The sequence below is a fragment of the Pyrus communis genome, chromosome 9, assembly GCF_963583255.1.
Source record: "Pyrus communis chromosome 9, drPyrComm1.1, whole genome shotgun sequence".
In the NCBI taxonomy this organism is placed as follows: Eukaryota; Viridiplantae; Streptophyta; class Magnoliopsida; order Rosales; family Rosaceae; genus Pyrus; species Pyrus communis.
This window is the reverse complement of record NC_084811.1, coordinates 18,332,663-18,354,186: the sequence shown is the minus strand read 5'-3', so window position 1 is coordinate 18,354,186 and position 21,524 is coordinate 18,332,663. Positions and strand designations below refer to the sequence as shown.

Here is a 21,524-nt window from a genome sequence, read left to right as displayed (position 1 = left end):
ACAATTATAGTAATGATGTAAGTAGGGATCGTTCTAACCGGGGATTAACTAGGGGTGCTAATCTACTTTGAATTGACTTAAAAACATAAAAACTAAACGTAAAGACTCTTAACAAGACTACTATGACTCAGAACAGCTTTGAAACACTCAAACTGCCTAAAACAATCAAATTGACTCAAAGAGAAACTAGAACTTGATTTGGACGAAATTAAAAGTGTTTATGACTCCAAATGCTTAAAGACACAAAAATAAAAACAAATACGAATTATTACGACTCAACAGAATATGGGGGGAATGTGTTTGGACGAGATTAAATTAAATGGACAGATTATAATTAAAACATATTGTAAAACAAATTGTGATGAATTAATGGATGATGGAATAGCCAAGGGGTTCTTCTCCACACATGTTACACTTGCATACAAGATTGATTTTCAGTTGGTCTTTCGATAAATTATGAAACTCAACACCCCGGGTTAATTAGGTCCGCTTAAATTAACCGTCAAGTTCTCCTTAAGTTAATGAATTGGATGGGTTTGCGCAACGCAATTCACAACATTCTCCAAAAGTCCTTTACGTGAAAAGCACAATAAAGATACAATCAAAAATCATTAAGCATTATGAAAACTATAAGTGTTGACGAGGCCTTCGTTACTATGATGAGCATGAAACTAGTGCCAAGAATTCATTTAACGCGATTGTTTATAAGCAACCTCCACTACTTGTGAATATAAGTTCATAACTATTAGGTGAAACTCACTTATATTCTAGCGTCATATTCATGCATGAAAATTAAGCGTGCACTCTCAATAAACATACATAAATAAGTTATCAATCAAACGGTTAAACAAATTGAATCCACAACTTATGAAATTCCAACCAAAGGTAATCAATTCATATTGTAAGCATAAACATGGTTTCGAATCACTCCCTACCTAAAGGGGGTTTAGTTCCTCATACGTACAAGACAAAGAGAATTGAAATTAAACATTGAAATCAAAGAAACACCTAAACATTCCAACAACTCAAACTTGAATTGTATGAACGTTTAGGCCCTCTTCTCTTCCTCTTCGTTGCGGCACAAGGTCTAAGGATAGGTTTTGGGGGGATGAGGAGTGGTTGGAGTGGCTGCAATGAAGAGAAAATATGCAGAAAATGGAAGGGATATGCACGGCAAGAATGGGGGATTTTGTGTTGGTGTGTTGTGTGATTGTTTTGTGGTGAATGGAAAAATGGTTTGTATGAATGCATTGCATGGTTTTATAGGGAGAGAATGGATGGGAGAGCATGTGAATGGCAGCTAGGAATGATTAAAGAAGGGAATGCATGTGGAATGACAACTAGGTTGGTTGGTGGAAAGCTGAAAATGCAAATGGGAATGCTAGAAATGCAAGGGATGCACGACAAGGTGTGTTTGTGATGCATGTGGCTGAATTGTTTGTTGGGAAAGCTTGTGAGTGAATGATTTAAGATGCATGTGGATGAATTATAGAATGGGAAAGCATGTGATTGACAACTAGGGGGAATGGTGGCTGCAATGATGAAGTGGGATGGCTGAAATTAGATGGAAAGCCACGACAATGGGATGTGTTTTGTGGAATTGCAAGGTAGGGTGAATGATGATGAATGCATGTGGATTAAAGAAGAATATGGAAGTGAATAAATTAGAATAGGGCTGCAAGGTTAAAGCGCTAGGGTTTAAGTACATAGAATAGGCCTAAAATAGGGCGGTTTGCATGGCAAGGGAAGGGAAATATGGTTTAAGCCCATGGCAAGGTTGTGTAATTGGGTTAGGGCCATTGTTTTGTGTCCTCAAGTGCATACAAGGCCTTCAATTTCATCCAACACTTTGGCTCCAAGCATAAGCTATCCATCCTTAGCCCAATAGTGCTCCAAAAGACCCAAAATGCACTTCTTTGCTCCTTTAGCCCTTAGAACCTGAAAACATACGAAAATAACTTAAAAGACTTAAAGAACTAAGAAATAACAACGTAAATGCACAAGAACAAGCCAACTAAGTTGCCTAAATATGCTCCTATCAAATGAAAAAATGAAGTTATAAGTAATCTCCACAAAGATGGGAAGAATTATTGCATACCATATTTTTCAATAATTCTTGTACCATTATTCATCATTCATGAAGTTGGATAGATTGCAGTTATGAATTTAGTAACGCCCTCATGCATATGAGATGGTAGGGACAGTGGGGAGAGGGGAGGGGATTGAAATTTGCGATTCTTTTATTTAATGACTAATTTCAATATTTTAGCTACAATACTCTTTCTTTTAGAACACATAAGCTACAGATTAATAAAAAACATTATCAGGAAAATATAATTTGGTTTTTTTTTAACAAAATAAAATCATAGACAGTAATGTAAATTTTACAAAAATAAAGTTTTATTGTTGTTTTTCTTCCTTCACTCAAATGTATCATAGCAAATCTCCGATTTTATAAAATACAAATATAAATTCTCTCCACTTCCACAATTTTTTTTTCACATTTCTCTCCCATATATATTTTTGAAAAAAAAAAATGCTTCACATTCAAAGTGTGTGGGCTAATGCTAGTTGCAATAAATATAATTCAAGGGGGAGTAAAATTTGAATTTTAGGGCGTGAAGTGGTGAAATTTAAATTTCTAAAGTGAAAGTGTAATAAAATAAAATTTTGCCTAGTTTGTTTGACTATCATTAGAGTGATACTTTTTTTTACGAGATAGTTGAGTAAGTAACTTGTCGCGTTAACCATTATAATATAATTTTACCTATTTTATTTGCCTACAAAGGAGATGATCTAACTATGCTCGAAATCGCAAATGCAATGTGCCCTTGTCCTAAGAGAACTTGTAGAAATGGTTCTTCAATCTTAATCCAATTGGAGTAATGGTCTCTCAAATGAAAATTCATGACCATTAGTTCCTTAACTCATCACAACATGCAACTATGGTCATTTTTGTCAACTTTGGTAGAACTTCTGTAAAAACAAGTCACATGCTGCGCACGAAAAGCTGAATCAAGAGACAAATATGGAAAACCAAAAGAGAAAAAAAGGTAAGTCAACTTTAACACAATTGGAGAAATGGTCTCTTAACTTTAACCAAATTATAGCAATCCGACATGACTCATTTTGACGGAGTTGTGAAAAGGATCATAACTGCATGTTTTGATGAGTTAAGGGAGCAATGTTCATGAAATTTTAGTGAAGAACCATTGCTTCAATTGGGTTGAAGTTGAAAGACAATTTCTACAATTTTCTCTTGTCCTAAGGATGCGAGTAAATTGTGTAACTCACCATAAAGAGCGGGTAATTAAGTACTACTACCACTTGCTCTGGCTGGCTGTGGAATGACAGGAGAGCGTCCATCTCGACAATCTTGCGCACTATAAACTAAGGTAAGGTAGCAATGTATATTAAGCTCTAACAATAATATGATTTAAATTCGTTTTTAATAAGAATCAAACTTAAAAACTCTTATTTATAAATAAAAAATAATATTATTTGACCGTAGTATCAAGAGTATAAATAAGAAATAATGTCAAGTCTAGATCTTTGGCTTCTTGTAACACTCACTATCTCTCCTCCAAATCCGGAAAATAGAAATAAAAATAAAAAATAAAAAAAAATAAAAATCAGGAACAAGAAACAAAGAGAAAACAGGATCCACCTCGAACCTCTCTCCTCTTTCCTCTCTCCTCCGTCCTCCTCCTAACCTCATCAATCATCAATCATCGATCATCAATCAATCCCAAATCCAAATCCCTCAACTTCTCTCTCTCCTCTACCATACAGTAGGCACTAGCAAAGTAGCGAAAGTGAGCTGCTGTGAGTCTGTCTCTTAGAGATCCAAGGAGGAGGCGATCGGATCAATCATCCGAGGCCTCACCCACTCACTGACTGCGTGACTGATTTCCCATTGAATTGTATTGAATTTAATAATGAGGGAAGATGATGAGTCGAATTGGTTCTCAAGGTGGGAAGAAGAGCTGCCTTCTGCTGAGGAACTCATGCCCTTATCCCAAACCCTTATCACTCCTGATCTTGCCCTCGCCTTTGACATCTCCCACCAACACCCTCCTCCTCCCCATTCCCAATCGCAACCCCAACCTCAACCCCCCCACACACCCCCTCCCCCTCCTCCTCCTCCCAATTCCCTCCCTCCCGCTACGCCCACCCACCCCAACTCCTCCGCCGACTTCGCCGACTCCGCTGACTTGGGCTCCGGTGCCGCCGGCGATGAGCCCGCCCGTACCCTCAAGCGCCCTCGCCTCGTCTGGACCCCCCAGCTCCACAAGCGCTTCGTTGACGCCGTCGCCCACCTCGGCATCAAGAACGCCGTCCCCAAGACCATAATGCAGCTCATGAGTGTCGACGGCCTCACCCGCGAGAATGTTGCCAGCCATCTGCAGAAGTATCGTCTTTATCTCAAGCGGATGCAGGGCTTGTCTGGAGGTTCTGCAGGTGGTGCCGGCGGGGGTGCCGCTGGCTTGGCCGCCTCTGCCGACCCCGCCACCGATCATTTGTTCGCCAGCTCCCCAGTTCCGGCTCATTTCCTGCACCCGCACCCTGGGGGCCGGCCCAATTCCGAGCATTTCTTGCCGTTTGTGCCGGTGGCTCTGCAGCAGCACCACCATCACCAGCAGCAGCAGCAGCAGATTGCAGCGGCAGTGGCAGCCCATCCGCAGTACCACAGGCAGGTAGGGCATTTTGGGTCGCCACCAAACGGGCAACTTGAGCACCCATTCTTGGCGAGGCAGTCGTCACAGCCGGTTCATAGGATGGGGGCACCGCTGCACAATTCAGTGCCAGGCTATGTAGAGGACTTGGAATCAGCAAATGCAACTGGTGGCAGGAAAGTTCTTACTCTATTTCCAACTGGGGATGATTGAATTTTGGGTAAATGTCATCACTTTGTTCCTTTTTTCATTTTTTCTTTTTTCTTTTTTTTTTACCTTGTCATTCCATCTTTCTACCGCTAAGTTCATTTTAATTTCTGGGTCATGTGAAAATTGGTGTCTGGTTGTATTTGTTAGAGCTTTGATACACTAGATTCCCTTGTTGTGTTAGCGGGTCGTTTGGGCTTCAGATGAGATCTGGGAATCCTTTTTGCAGATCCAAAATTTCAGGTTATTATTCATTTGTTGCCTCGGGGGTTTGTTTCGCTATCCTTACGAGTTCAGTAGTGTTAGGTTTTCTCTGGAGTGCTACTTGTGTAAGTATGTTGCTGGTTGCAGTCTCTAATCTATATCTGGGGGGATAATGATTGTGATATCATTCGAGCGACATTAATTCAAGCTCTTCTTTGGTAAAAATTGTAGTGGTATGATGATGGTCGATGAATCCAGCTTTCTTAGACGTTCGTTTCTACCTTGTTATATAAGGTATCAACTGGGTTTTCTTTCAACTCAGAGTTTTCTTGCTGGCAAGGCTTTCTTATTGGTATGGCTGGTAGCCTGGTAGGAGTGGGAGAAGCAACAGTTGATTAATTTTGAGCTTTGCAAACGAGGATAAATAATGCTAGCAAGTGCTCCTTAGGTTCTCTAGATATCTAAAGATGCAGTTGGTAACTGTGTTTGAACACATTTGGCACCGCTTTTCTTGGCTTTTGGGAGTTATGCCTTGTATCTCTGAGTTTAGTATCATATAGAGGTAAGTTTTACTTAATGTGTATGTTTGTGGACAACTTAAACCCCCTGATGCTAGGGGTCTGTTGAAACAATTCTGATTTTATTACAAGGTTATCTTAATTCTGGCTCTACATCTTTCGTTGGTGCTTTATTAGGGGTCTGTAATTTCTTTCCGTCTCTGTTGTAATCGGGGTGGTGGATGGAAGGTGTTTTATGAGTGCAAGCTTCTTTCATGAGATAAGGAAGAAATTACAGGTGTTGAATGGAGGTAAATTCACATCTGAAACTCTCCTTTACACCCCATAACTCTAACTTAGACAGGTACATCAATGCGATGATATTTCGGAGTTCCATCTTGCCTTCCTCGTATGATTTATTAGATTGTTAAAACCGAATGTGACGGTGAACCTCTGAGAAGCTTGAATTATTAACTGGTGCTTCTTTACTCCCCTTGGTATGCTGCAACTTCCTTGAATGCATGTATTCCTTCAGAAAAACTTCCGTGGCTGGGCTTGTTGATCCGCTGCTCGTTTATGTGTGGATTCTTTTTCACACAGTTTGATGCTATATATATTTCAGAGTGCTTAATTAAAGAAAGAAAGAAAGGTCTTGGCCATTGAGTGAAACCGCCTTGAAACCATCATGTTTATAGTTTAGCTACCTATGGAAAAGTCAACCAAAATAATTCTATAAATACTAAATATAATTCACAATAATTACATGATTGTTGCACAATCGTAACACGATTTTTCGACTAATGTTGGAGCCTAAAAATATCACCTACAAACCCAAGCATGACCAAAAGCTCAATCGTTGTGAAAGCGTCACAAGCCAAGCTTTTATCTATGCATAAAGTACGAAATGAAGAGTATGCAAATTTATAAACATGCCTGCCAATAAACAATACCTTATTGAACGCCAAGGTCGTACAAATCACAAATATTTATCACAAGTCACGCCATGCATACGCCACGCTTAAATGAGCTGAAGTCACTTAATAGAGCTTGCTGAGTGGTTTGTGATGTGGATGGTTATGGAAGTTCACTAGATCTACGTGGAATCAGAATTGTGGAAGACTTTTGGGCTGCTTGGCCTAATTTAATTGTGTATACATTAAATAAAATAAAAAACAATAAACTCACACAACAAAACATAATTGAAGATGAAAAAGTTGTACATGTTGTTTAGGGACTTCAAATTTTTCGATGACCGGAAAAGAATTTCGGCCACAATGATGGTGGTTGACGACAATTTATGGCACTACCACCTTGGTAGAATGTCGGTCATGTGCAATTTGGACAAAAATAGAAATGTCTTTGTGCTTTATCCAAATAGAATGGGAAGGGAGTGGTGGTTGAATGAGGATCCTATCCAGATGCTCTTTGTGAGGTTCTTAGGAATTCTCAAATTGTGTTCGTTTATTGTACATTGTGCGGTCAGAAATCATTTTAAATATTTTTATTTAAAATTAAACATGAATAGTACTTGACGAAAATTGGCCGCATGATATACGATAAATGGACACGATGTGGAAATCCTCGGGATCCTCACAAAGAAGATCCGGAGAGGATCCTCATTTGTGGTAGTTTTCCTTAAAGTTATATTTTCCTTTAAAACCTATATTAAAATTGATATTTAATCTAAATTTCCTTTTATTTCATTTGTGTTTTCATGTTCCTCACTTTAAGTTGTAAGCCTAAAAATACATGTATTTTTAAGGCATAAGAGAGATATAAGTTGTTTGAATTATAATATTGAAGCTTGAGTTGTAAGCTCATTACAAATGCCTTGCTCTTGTTTAAGAGTTGTTACTTTATTTATAGTTGTCTACGCTGTAGGCTAGTACTAGAGACATGGTTTGTGGTTTTGAGGTCTCCCCTCACACTTGAAGATAGTGGATCATATCTATCTCTCATATCTATTCATTCTAATTCACATTAGTTCTAGAATTTTATTTCCCACCACGTTGCTCCCTGAATTAGTTGGTATCAGAGCGTGAAATGCATGCATTTTTTGAGATATAATACATGTATTTATAAGCCTATAAATATATGTATTTATAACACAAAAAAGAGATGTAGAAGTTGTTTGAATTGTAATATTGAAATTTGAGTTGTAAACTTATTTTAAGTGTCTTACTCTTGTTTAATTTATATTAATTCCAACATTTTATTTCCCGCTATGTTGCTCCCTGCCAAGGTTCTAAAAGACGCTAGGCGCTAGTCAGGCGGCGAGTTGGGGTCTAGTGCCTAGGTGGCTAGGTGGGGTCTAGACGAGCGCGTAAGCGGACTAGGCGGATTTAACTAAATCCATTATATTTCATGTAAATAAGTGTCTATTTATACTTAAAATATATATAATTTCATCATAAACTACAAAATAGAATGACACATATATTATGAAGTATTGGAACATAATGAAAAAATGGGGAACAAGCATATAATGTGTGCTCATTTAAGTATTCAACAAGTCTCTTACAATTTAGTGAAAAAAATAAATGCAAAATGAAAGTTATCTATTTTCTGCCTAAGTGAGTCGCAATCTAGGCGGGTCTGGGCGGGTGCCTAAGTGGTCTAGGCTGGCGCCCCAGCAAGTCTAGGCACCATTTCTTAATTTTCAAATGCTGAGAAATTAATCAGGACGGTTGCCAACCGTCTAGCGCCTAGGCGGCGCTAGGCGGGGATTTTTAAAACAGTGCTCCCTGCATTAAATTTGTAATTCAAACTCATATTCATAAGTTTTTACTTTGTGTTGTGTCACATCCCGACCCGGGCCCACACCACATCTCGGGCTCGACTCCACCGTAGCATGATATTGTCAGCTTTGGGCCCTGACCATGCCATCACGGTTTTGTTTCTGGGAACTCACGAACAACTTCCCAGAGGGTCACCCATCCTAGGATTGCTCTCGCGTGAACTCGCTTAACTTCGAAATTCCTACGGAACCCGAAGCCAATGAGCTCCCAAAAGGCCTCGTGCTAGGTAAAGATGAAAATATACATATAAGGCTTACAAGATCCACATCCCTAGGCGATGTGGGATCTTACAATCCACCCCCTTAGGGCCCCGACGTCCTCGTCGGCACACTCGGCCAAAAATTTGCTCTGATACTAAATTGTCACATCCTAGTCTCGGCTCTGCCGTAGCACAATATTGTCTGCTTTGGGCCCTGGCCACGCCTTCACGGTTTTGTTTTTGGAAACTCACACGAGAACTTCCCAGTGTGTCACCCATCCTGGGAATGTTCTCGCCTGAACTCGCTTAACTTTAGAGTTCCGATGAAATCCGAAGCCAGTGAGCTCCCAAAAGGCCTCATGCTATATGAAGGTGGGCATGTACATATAAGGCATAGAGGATCCTCTTCCCCGGGCAATGTGGGATCTAACATTTTGTGTCTAAATTAACTGATTGGATGAACTATGTAATGTTGGGGTTGGAGAAAAGTGAAACATATCGAGTTTGGACAAGAAATTAGGATCTGGTCGCGAATGTTGTTCGGCCATGGTTTATTCCTTTTTACGAAGAAAGTAAGAAACAATAAAACTAAAAGAAAGAATTAAGGACCACTTAGTACTACGGTGTAGTGATATTCCTCTTTGCTTGTATATGAGAGGTTTTAAATTCGATTATCGTCAAAGATAAATTTGAACCATATTATTGCTAGCTCATTGTGAGGATTAATCTATTCCTCCACTTCTCTGGTATAGATAATATCTTTTGTTTAAACCAATAGAAAAAAAAATTGAGACATTGGGTTCCAACATCAAAGAAAGATAGAAGAGACGTTTATGTTTATGTTTGACCGTCTTCAAGAATTGCATTCTATTGTTTATGTTTTATATATTCTATTATTTAAATTTGGTTGAAAATTCAAACGTTCTTGTTTGATTGAAACAATAATACGTCTGCAAAATAATAAATTTTTATTAAATGAATGTTTAGGATTACAATCTTTTGAGTAAATTATTTACAAAATTGATCTTTTAATTTGATCTCCAAAGGTGTATGAAAACAACAAAGTGTGAGGTTTGATTTTGGCGGTGAAGGAGTTGGCACTTTGGTACGTCTTTTGTGGCTCTTCTCGAGAGCGATGATCAATGCAGAAAATTTGAGTCTTCAGGGTTTGTATTGTATCTAAAAAGTCTCTCCTTAGTTTGTACTGTAGCTGAAAGGTCCCTCATTTGCCTTGGAGCCTTGCATTTGCAGTGTGGGAAAGTTGTTGATTATCTCCTTGACCCTGCTTTTTGTAACTAATGTTTTAGTCTTTGTAATATCTAGCGTCTTTTGGAGTTTGGGTTTTGCAACGACTGCCTTGTTGCTTTCGTAAAATGTTGACAGTTCGATAATAGTCGTTGTATCTCTCATCTGTTAACATGTGTTGGCTTGTGTTGCTGTCGTAATGTCGAGTGCATTTTTTTTTGTGAAATTTAGTTCTTAAATTGCTTTTAGCTGGGTTATTTCTTTTTGGAGTCCTTTGTGTTTTGGGAGTTGGCAGTTTATACTGTGGCTGTCAATTTTGTAACAGTGATGTTGGAAATTATTTAACAATTTGCTGAATTAGGAATGGAACAAATCACTCCTTACTCTCATATTTGTTTTCGAATTTGTATTACGGTGATTCATGAGTTTGTAAAATTTGTATTCGCTTTGGGCAGGTTAAATGGAAGGCGTAGAGGTGGCCTCTATTGCTCAATTGCATCTGTACACTAAAAGCGGACAAAATAAAGATGCGTGCGTGTAGGGTATGGAAATCTAGCATTATCGGAACTGTTCAGAAATACGCGACACTGCACTATATCTTGGTTGATGAAACCGTGAGTGGTCATCGTCTTATCATTTTAATTAGGGATTATAACAGTAATAGTTGTGTCATGGTTTTTTTTCCCAATTATTAGTTTGTTAATTTGTATTTAGATTGTTATATTTTTTGCGTTCGATTTTTTCACGTGTCATGTGTTTTATAAATCTTGGTTCACATAGTTCAGCTATTTTTTCAGTCAGTGTATTTGCCTGTTGTGGCAATTGAATCTGCCTATATCAAAATATAATATTTCTTATCGTCTGTTTGTTGATTACCTTTTTAACTCTCTTTTTCTTTTTTTCCCCTTTTTTTTTTTTTTTTTTTTTTTTTTTTTCGGGCGTGGTCGATTGTGAAGAACAATGCAGTTGAAGCCTCTACGTTGGACATTGATTATGAAGTTGTGGCTTCAAAGATTGAGGCTGACGGTTGCGACGAGATCATGAATTTTCGCATTATTAGAATCAGAGGGTAGCATAAAGTGTGCCGCACGATAACCAGGTTATATTCATTGCTAAAACAATGTTCAAAAAACTCTCTAGTGTGTTTCCACCCATCCCTCGACACCAGTTCTTTCTCCATGATTTTAACACGCTCTATCCCCGTCTCAAGAGAGTTGAAATTCTTACAAGTAATGTTAATATGTGTATATCTGTCTTTGCATATGTGTGTGTGCGCGCGCGCATGTGTGCATGAATTAAAAACATTTATGTTCTTTTTCTGTGAAATGAATGTTGACAAGCTTTTTGTGTTAACGTATTAAATTGTAAGATGTGATTGGCCATATAACTGCGGTCCAGCATTTGGAACCACAATAGATTAATCAGAGAATAGCACACAAGTGTGACCTACACATTGAGAATATCAGGTTGTTCCTTTGTTTTCATCAATGCAGTTCTAAATTGTTCACAGCCTTTCTTTTGTTAGGGTGGCAAAAAATTTCAACCTTTGTTTCTCATTTGTTTTGTGCATAGAAAAGAAGAGTTGCGTGTTACGTTATGGGTAGATGTTGCATAAACTTTTTGTTCTTTATCGGTAGAGACGTTGTCTTTGCCGATTGTTGTTGTGTTTACAAGTTTAAAAGTCAAGTTACCGGGGTAGCTCATTTAATTGAAACCCATTTTTTCTATCTTTTTACATTACTTGGTATAAAATACTCCACTGTTTTATCATTATGTGATTTTACTGTATTAGGTTCCTGTCCTTTATGTTTTTGTGCAAAGCATCTGTGAAACGTTTTGACACACGTTATAATTGGTGGTATAGATGAGATGTTTTGCAGGATGATATGTTTTTGTGCAAAGCATCTGTAAAACACTCGTTAAAATGATTTACGGCCTGCAAATATATTTTTCTGCTCAGAATTAGACAACATTTTTTGCACCTCCATAGACCAGCATTTCCTAATTTTTTGTATGCAAATGCTGGTTTAGCTTTCAGAGCGCATAGGACTATTAACTCCATATGACAGCATCCGCTGAATTTTTGTATCTGGATGTGATCCTTCTGATCCAAAGATGGATGGAACTGCCGCAGTCCAATGAATAACTGTGATGTTTATCTCTGTTCTCCGAATTGCTGCTCTGCATACACACTATTTGATCCTGTTTATAAATCCGCAGCATCACGCGGATACTAATAGCTAGTTTACATCTAAATCAGCATCAAATTGCAAATTTAATTGAAGAACCAAACACGCTGAAAACGCTTAGAATCGGCATGTCCTGAATCTCGAGCTCAACTTGTACGAGAAGCATCACAAGAACCAACCCGAGCTCGTAAAAAAATTGAACAACTCAATGCAAATAAAATGAGAACACATAATTTAGAGTTATCACAAGGAGGTGGGCTCACCAAATGAAAATCATAATGTTGCTCGGCAATCGTCAAATAAGGAGTCATTACATTACAATAGAGTCCTCGGCTAATATAAAAGATCAAAAATAGTAGACACCACCACAAACTACAACGGGAGGGAACAAGCTTGTGTGGCACCAAGTCTTAGTACAATGACCTAACTCTGTTTAATCCTGGAAGAATAAAGAATTCTGCTTGCACCTCCGTTGTAAAGTCCCCGCCTAAACGTAGATTAATGGTTTTGTGAATGAAAGCTCAGGGGATGGTGACAGAATGGAGCCTGCAAAGAAACCATACGCACATTCAATCGCAGAAAAAGGATATGCACAGCAAACAAACAAACACAGGTAGTATTCCGTTAAATGCCTCATAGCCCAAATTAAGGGCCTGATTAATCACTTTTTTTTGTGCTGGAGATATGAAGAATGCATATGGGAGAAATGCAGGATGACAAAGGGTGACAGGAGAGGGGGAAAGAAATAAAGAATGAATGAACGAAACAAAATCTTGGGTGAGAAAACTACTTAAATTTTTTTTTTTTAGTGTGCGTTTCCTTATACATTTCTTCTACATCTCTCCCACTATGCTTCCTTCACTTCCCTATATCCATATATCCCATGTATTTCTCCAAGGCCAAAAAATGAAAATTAAAAACTACAAAGGGATGAATCACCTTTGCTTCTGGCAACTAACAACAATCAAAACGAAAGTGTAAAAAAGGCTTTCAAAAGGTATGATGAAGCCCCAGCCGCACTATGACATTAGGAAGCTGCCAGCAGTGCAATAGACATCGAGAAGGGAAAATGGCTAAAGAATTAGGGTAATGTCTCAATTTTTCTTTAAGAGTAAACCAAGACGCAGCCGTTTTAGCTTAAAGATTAATATTCAATGATACAACACCCATGAAATGTACACCAGGGACAAAGGCAAGAGGGTGTGCCTTTCTGCACCAAACGTGTACAGCCACGGAAAAAGGTGTAAGCCACTTTACACTTCCACCAAACACACATACGGCGTGCATTTCTGTCACAGATTTTCCTGTGGTGCACCCTCAAAATTCCTACCGATTCTTGAAACTTCAAAACAGTTCAGTTTTGTGCACTAATTAACAATACATTTGAAAGAGACGTAACACCACTTAAAGGGATATCATGTTCTAGTATCAACTGAACTGAAAGACGAGAAAAAAAATTGAAATAATTAAAAACCCATGGAAAAGAGGAGCTATTTGGAAACATGCAAGTTTAAAGTACAACAAAACTTCAAAAACTTAACATTAAAGCTGTCTGTAATTTATTCCAAACAAACCATTTTCTGTATTAAGTTTGGTTACCTGAATAACAGCTTGCCTAAATTGATCATATGAATGCGCATACATCATTGAAGCACTTGGCCACTGCAAGTATGTAGCATCGCTAGATGTCTGATTGAATCCCACAGCACAAAAAGGGCTCATAGATGGGGTCGAACGAGGCCCGTAACCAATTGAAGCTTGAGGTCTTGGCCTCTGAGAGAAAACAGCATCGTACTGCAAAAACTGAGGTTGACCCTTTTGCATATTGTAAGGTGCCAAGTTAAATCCTTGATTGGTAGGAAGACTCCTGACGTACCTGTATCAGTAGTGTAATTAAACATTTTCAGTTAATAATTTATTTATTTCCAAAACAAAATTGTATATATTACTTTGCCAAGAATGTAAAATCTATTATGTTTGTATGTCATAAAACAAAGAGTTCCACAATGACAAGATATGAAAACGTGATAGCCGGCGGTAACCAGATCAAAGTTTACAAGCATTTCAAGAAATAGAAAGGTAACAGAAAGGACACGTGATATAGCAGTGCAAAGACTGTAGTGTCCTTATTAGGTTGAGAGAAACCATCTGCAAAGTTCTCACATCAACTTTGATATAATAGAAAGACGCCTACCTTTCATAACTTCGATCATAATCTGGGTCAGTACGGTCTTTTTCCCTATCTCTAAAAATGGCAACTCGAGATGAAGAACCAAGATCCTTCACGTTTAAATTCTTTTCTGTATCAACCACAGAGTTCCTAAAACCTTCATTCTCATCCCTGCTAAAAGATGCATTTTTCGCATCTGTAAGGGACTGAAAAGGCGTATCATCAGAATCAGAACTGCTAGTGCTGCTAAAGATGCGAGCCCGTGCCCGATCGTACTCCTCCTTCCTCTCTTCCACACTTCGCACAGGACTTCGTTTGATCCCAGCTCCATTAGTTCCGTTCATATTATTTTTATCAGACCTGGGCTTGATGACAATTTTAATCTGCTCATGTCTATTGTTTTCGGACTGCTTAGCCGGTATTTCGGATAACTGAATTGCTGGGTATTTGGTTTCCGCTGTTTTCCTCACCAAAATCCTATTCCCTTGACCATCTGGGCCCCAATCCTGAACCATAGTCTGCAAGCCATAGTGTTGAGAAACACGATGTGCAGCAAGTCGAAGGTAGGATGTAGGGAAATGTTGGAACTCAAACAGCTGCTCATCAGGACTTTTCAGAAACCTCTGGATATCAAGTTCCATTCGCAAAACTGAAAAGCAATGACATCCGGCTTAGAAAAGTAAAATAACAAACTATTCAAAGAAACCGTTACCAAAAACTAGGATAAAAATGCATAAAAGAGCACGCGTAGTGGGACAATCGACGACTAGGTTAATCATAAAGATTAAATGTTGCTTACTCTGGGATTTGATTTAATCATATCAAGGTTTGACAAGATAAGAAACAATTAAGAGATAATTGGCCAAATTCATATTTATTCATAAACATGTTTTGGGAGGATAAAGGAATCGTCTGTCCGAAATTACACAAATAAAGAATTCAGCATGAATAGAAAACATTCAACGTCATATCATGCGGTACCAATAAGAAACCCAGATCTAAGATAACAATAAACCCCGGTTTCAAATCCAACAAATTCAACCAAAACCACATACAATTAAATAGAAAAAAGCCCTTAGACCCAAAAACTACGAAATCGGAAACAGAAAAAAAAAAAAAAAAAAAAAAGGAGCGCACAAACGTAAAATCAAATCCAACACTAAACTAGGGTTTAGAACAAGAGATTATAAAAAATTAGAGAAAATTAAACAAACAAAAAAAACTCACTGGTGAGACGGTGGCGAGGATTCTGGAGAGCCTCGACCAAGAAAGGGTCAACGATTGACCCTTCTTTGAGGTTAAGGCCATCGCTGAAAGCTGAAGAAGATGAGGATTCCATGGATAGGATAAGAGCTGGTTTCTCTCTCTCCCTTCTCTCTCTAGAAAAGAAGAGAATAGAAGAGAAAAGAAGGTTGTAATGATTAATTGGATTGCCCTCGCTTCTTCTCTCTTGTCCAGTGTTGGGCGGGTCAAAGAGGAAGAAGAGGGACTGCGGGTGTTATTGGTCAGAAGGCATTTACAAAGGAAACCGAGGAGAAAGAGGAGATGAGAAACCCTTTCGGTTTCTACCTTCTAATCCCACCCCAACCCACAAACTAAACAGGGAACATAAGGGGGGAGGTATCGCTTTTTAGATTTTTTTTTTATTTTAATTTTTTTTTCATACGCGGTTTTATATATTACGATAATGTTAAGGAGAATAAATTTTATAAACAAAATAGTGTGGTCGTTGATGATTGAATTATTATTTAATATTAATTAACATGCTTTTTTCTTATTGAAAACACATCATTTGGTAGCAAATATGGTTTAGAAATTTGGTTTATCGATCCTAACTCTTTATATTTTTATCCACACTATTTTTTATAGTGTTATCTGCCTGCCAAATTTTATTACGCAAAGACTTATTAATTTTTGGTTATTGATTTTCTCCAATTCATTTGATTCGACAGTCAAATTTTGAGAAGAGTGTAAGAGAAATAAAAATGTGTGTGTGACAGCCTGCCCTGAATTATTTGTACCGCAGGTGTGAAATGATGATTTTGCCCTTGGTAGTTATTTGTTATTTTGGGTGGTTATTTTATTGTTTGGCTGGTTGCATCTGGACCAAACACACACCCTCATCCCCATCATCTTCTCTCGTGTACCATCATCTGTCTCGAACACTATCTCTCTCTCCTTCTCAAGTGTACGAACGAACTTCAAAACCAACATTTCACACACGGATCGACGTCTAGAAGGTAAGATTCGAACTCCTTGCAAGTTCCTGAGTTCATTTATACCATTTGTGAGACTTGAAACCTTAAAAAACCTCGAGAACCCTAGCCCCATATTTCATGCACTGTTCATGCACACATGATCGTGAAGTTTTTAGGAGTTTTTAAGGTCATAGGAAGCTTTAGAACACTCTCACGAAGCTCGGGGAAGAAAGTTGAAGTGTTTTGGACGTCGGGAAGCCTAGTTTCAGTGAGTTGCAGGTTTAGCCAGAATATCATGGGTTTTTCCGGCGAGATTCCGTTGGTTTTGGGTCCCCAAATTGGTAAGGTTTTGTTCTACTCTTCGTAAGCTTCATTTTCATACAAAAATCGTGAATTTTGGTTAAGAAACGAGTGAGATTTGACGAATTGAAGTTTTTCCCAGTTTCCGGCGACAGCGAAGGTGACGGAGTCTGGCGACTAGCCGGAGAAGAAAGGGGAATATTCCGTTAAGATTAACGGAATATTCATAACGGCAGTTAACGACGTTAGGTTAGTTTTAACGGTATATTCTATTTTTGGACGGAATATTCCCTAACACCGTTAGGGTTACCACACGTGTGCCAGGCACGTGCTCGCACGTGGCCGGCGCGTGGGTGGTCGGAAAATTATTTTAAAAATATGAGGATGTTCGTGAGGTTAAGTAGATCACGTTGGTATATCCAAACACCCTATTTGAGCATTGTTTGAGAAGTTATTACCTAATTTTGGTTATGTGCTTTAAATTGACGTTTTTATAGTTGTTTCGCATATAGGTGAGACCCATCCTGAGGACGAGCGCAGTCACTCGAGGCAAAGGGGTTACGACCCTTGCACATATCAGTGAGTGGGCTTTTGGTTTTCCGTATATACCTATATACTTGTGGTTTTTCACAGAAAATGAAATGGAATGTTTATATGTTTTAAATGTCAGGCATTGCGTTTGCCTATTTATTTATACATTAGTAGTTGCATATATGTATGTTTAGTGCTGCGGACACACAGGTTAGTGCCAGGTAAGTTTATGGTTTATGATTGTGAATTAGTGGTTATGTGAGATGAATAGAGAGCTCATAAGATGCACCCTCGATGTTAGTGCTCCCGCCCAGAGTAGGGCACAGTCTTTCACGTGATGTTCACCTCCCGCACCACACGCTCATCTTGGATCCAAGTTAGGTGCACAATCCTGTTGTACAGACCACTATAGGTGGTTCCGACTCGTAGGTGACCCGCGATTATTCGCCCATTTTTCACGTGATTATAGCACTTGAGCATATTTATTTACACCCAGTCCTGTCGTACAGACCACTTTAGGTGGTTTCGACTTGTGTGCAGGTATAGTTAGTGAGTTGGGGATTTGAGCTCTAGATTTAGCCGTACAGGTCACGTTAGGTAACTCTGGCTGACATGTTACTTGCATTGATTGACATTACCTGGGTTACTTACATTTTATGTGGAGGCATTCAACATGGCATATTTCTGAGCATGTTTTCGATATATGTGTATATTCTATTTTCTGGGAGCTATACAGGTTTTACGGTGAGGGGGTTAGAACTTTGATAATGAAATGATTTTGAAAAACTTTGTTTTTGCCTACTCACACTTTCTGTTTTGCGCCCCTCCAAGTTCTAGTTTGGTTTGCTCTTTTGGTGGCTTACAAGGAATCCACGGCATATCTGACAGATTATCTCTAGTGTAGGACCACCTCTAGGTGTGTTTAGTTAGTGTTGTTCCTCTGGACTGCAATAGGCTTTCTGTGCTCTGAATATTGTTTATCACACGTAGTCTTACATTAGTGTGTTACCTTAACTAGTTTATTTAGTAGTTTGGTTTTTATTTATTCGTACTTTTATTATTATCTTTTGCTTCCGCACTGTGCACATGGCTACGTCACCCTCACATGACGGCCAACACGACTTGATTTCAGTCGGGGTGTGTCAGTGTGTGTGAATAATAATACTTTTTTTTTGTCACAAAATCCTCTCTTTTACCAAAAATAAAAAATAAAAAATCTTAGGAGTTGTATTGTATATGGAGTTTAATGGCTTTGTTTGACTTTCAAATCTAAGTATATTCAGATATAGTTTTATGATATTTGTAATGTTGGTACAAAAATTAACGTTAAACTTTAATGTGACAGAAAGTCCATAGAAAATATCATTTTAAAAAAGTCTGCTTATCATTTCTTGATAGTCTTTAAAAGGACAATAAAAGTCAACTTCTATGAATAAAGTCTCTTTATGACTTTTAAAAAGTCCATGAAAATCATGTGTGTTCAAAATTTTATTTATTTTAAAGAATTTAAAAAATAAAGTTATTTAGCCAAAAGTCGATAAAATCTTTACTAATTAGTAATATATCGAAAGGGAGGAATATATCTCTCGGGATAACTGTCTTTTTCTTTTCGTAAAAGTTCTGGCAGTGAGCTAATGACTGTGGCAATAAGGTAGCTTTCAGAAAATTGGACTTATGTGTGCTGAAACAATACCTAAATAAATGAGATTATATGACCATCTCGATAGTCAGACTACCTTATTGAAGTTTTTCTTTCGGGGGCTATGGTAATATTGAAAATTTTGAAGTACATTAATTGCGTACTGTTGGAGTGTTATTATGCTATTTGGAACATGACAAGTAGAGAGTACTTTGTATATGCTTTTTAGGATTCATTGCTTTTTTAGAGCATCTCTACCACTTGGTGGAAGGTAAGGGCAATGACAACAATGTTACCCTCCAAACCAAAAAATGATCTTCAGTTGTCCAATAAACCAAAGGCAAGTGGTGGGCCCACCACTGCCAGCCCAAATTGTATAAGCCATCCCAAAATTATTGGTTTTTATATTATTAATGGTGTAACATTATGAAAATACCCCTAATGGAGAAACGGTTGACTTGCATTGCTATCATGTCTAACAAATATGAATTATTCTTTTAGCATATTCGTGTAGTACTCATCGCTATGAATGCATGGGCATGAGCGGAATTGAATTCGGAGCTAAGATGAAATTTTTACGAATTTTGAAACGTCGAGGGTATTTTAGTAGTTTTATGGGTTTCTAACGGTCAAATGATCTGGATCGTAGGATTTCCGATGGTAAACAAATTTAAAATGTTACTGTTGCCACACACGGGACAATCTGGTGTATGCATTTTAGATCAATTTAAAAATCAATGGCCACGATTAATCCAAAGGTTAAAAAAAAATAGAACTTATTTTTATTAAAAATGATATTTTCTTTATTTATATATTGTTGTTCTATAAATACCCAACCATCTTCTTCATTTCTTCATCACAACTCAATATTCAATCCTACTACAATCTACAATATTTGTTTTCTACATTCCAAATTTGTTTTTTTTTTTTTTTTTTTTTTTTTTTTTTTTTTTTTTGTCTGAAAAAAGGGGTGAGAAGGCAATATGGTTGATCGTAGAAGACCTTGCTTTGCTTCAGGGTTGGGTGTGTCTTACTCATGATCCGATCATTGGAAATGAGATGAGACTAAAACATATGTGGAAGAACATTCATGCACAATTTGTCGAGGTAATTCAAGGCACATCCTGGACCAAGCAATCTCTGTCGAGTAAGCACAAACGTCTACATAAAGATTTGAAAGTTTGGTAAGAAGCCATTGCAAAAGCGGAAGGAATTTATGCTAGTGGTACTAATCCAGGCGATGTGATACTATTATATTATTATTAATAAATTCAAATGTAATTAATGTTTTTTTTTTTTTTTTTTGTTACACAAATGTGGTTCAATCTTGATAACAAGCAATCATTCACAAGGCACGGATGTTGGAGCATTGTGAAGCATATGTTGAAGTACAACATGCTGCCTATTGGTCCACAAGTTGAGTTGAACAAGACTCCATTGCACGAGTCAACTACTAAAGTGTTGCCGTTAGAGGTGACATTGGAGACCTAAGAAACCCAAGTGACCCGAGGCCTATTGGTAAGAAGACTGCTAAGAAAAGAGCGATAAGAGGGAGTTCTCCGAATAATGATTATTCGAAAATAGTTGATGAATTAGTTTGCCAACATGCACTAGATATGGAATGAGACAGGTTAACATATGAGTAAGACGAGACTAGAGATGAAGTAAATGCGAGAGAAAAGATGCAAGAAAGGCAAGAGGAGAAGGATCATGAGATCATGTCCTGACGCCTCGACGATGAGTCTTCTAATTCAAAATGTTTTTGGAGAAGTGAAAAAAAATCGCATAATGAAAAGAAGATTTTTCGCAAAAGATGAGATTCATACACTCCAAGGGAAGACAGACCGAACGAGCTCCAAACAAGCTCAAATCTTAGTGAGAAATGTTGTATTAACTTTTTGGGAGATAAACATTTTATGGGTATTAAGAATACAAGTCATATAGTATATTATTACATCTTTATATATAAAGCCAAGGGCCAAATGAATAATGTTTTTTTGTGTCACAAGTTTACCAAAAACAATTGGACAAAAATGCCCCTCAAACAAAAACTTCAAAAGCAACCCAAAAGAATGCATCAAATGTGGTAAAGGTATTTTCGTCATTTTAATAGTATTTTTTTAATAATTAATTTTATTTGTACAATTTTTTTTTTGTTTTTTGTTTTTAATAATTAGTACCTCTCAAGAGGTTAGTTAATAATGTGATTCAATCAATTCATTAAATAATATTTTCTCTATTTTTAAACATGTTCAAAACATCTTAAGATGTGTGTAATGCCGATTATTAAAAAGGAATTTTGCACGCGGATAATAATATGATTAAATTAGTTGTCAAATGTTTTTTTTTTTTTTTGAACAAACGATATTATCTACACTAAGGGGGAAGGGGTGGGTTTAACCTCACAATGGGCTAGCAATAATATGATTCAATCAGTTGTTCATTAAATAATATTTTCTCTATTTTTAAACATGTTCAACATCTTAAGATGTGTGTAATGCCGATTATTAAAAAGGTTTTTTGCACGCGGATAATAATAATATGATTAAATTAGTTGTCAAATGTTTTTTTTTTTTTTTTAACAAACGATATTATCTACACTAAGGGGGAGGGTGTGGGCTTAGCCTCACAATGGGCTAGCAATAATGTGATTCAATCAGTTATTTATTAA

The 21,524-nt window shown here is 37.6% G+C and overlaps 2 protein-coding genes across 2 annotated transcripts; one reads left to right on the top strand and one right to left on the bottom strand.

Annotated features, from left to right (window-relative positions):
• The first annotated feature begins 3,513 nt into the window (after positions 1-3,513).
• LOC137745449 (transcription factor MYBC1-like) lies at positions 3,514-5,747 on the top strand. The gene has a single exon (XM_068485412.1). The coding sequence runs from the start codon at positions 3,939-3,941 to the stop codon at positions 4,887-4,889; it is 951 nt and encodes a 316-aa protein (XP_068341513.1). The 5' UTR covers positions 3,514-3,938; the 3' UTR covers positions 4,890-5,747.
• Positions 5,748-12,282: 6,535 nt separating this feature from the next.
• Positions 12,283-15,771, bottom strand: LOC137745599 (uncharacterized). The gene is made up of 4 exons (XM_068485575.1): positions 15,413-15,771; positions 14,210-14,834; positions 13,615-13,891; positions 12,283-12,561 (listed from the first exon to the last, which is right to left on the bottom strand). Exons 1-4 carry the CDS (start codon positions 15,522-15,524, stop codon positions 12,514-12,516), a joined length of 1,062 nt encoding a protein of 353 aa, XP_068341676.1. The 5' UTR covers positions 15,525-15,771; the 3' UTR covers positions 12,283-12,513.
• Between the last annotated feature and the right edge of the window lie 5,753 nt (positions 15,772-21,524).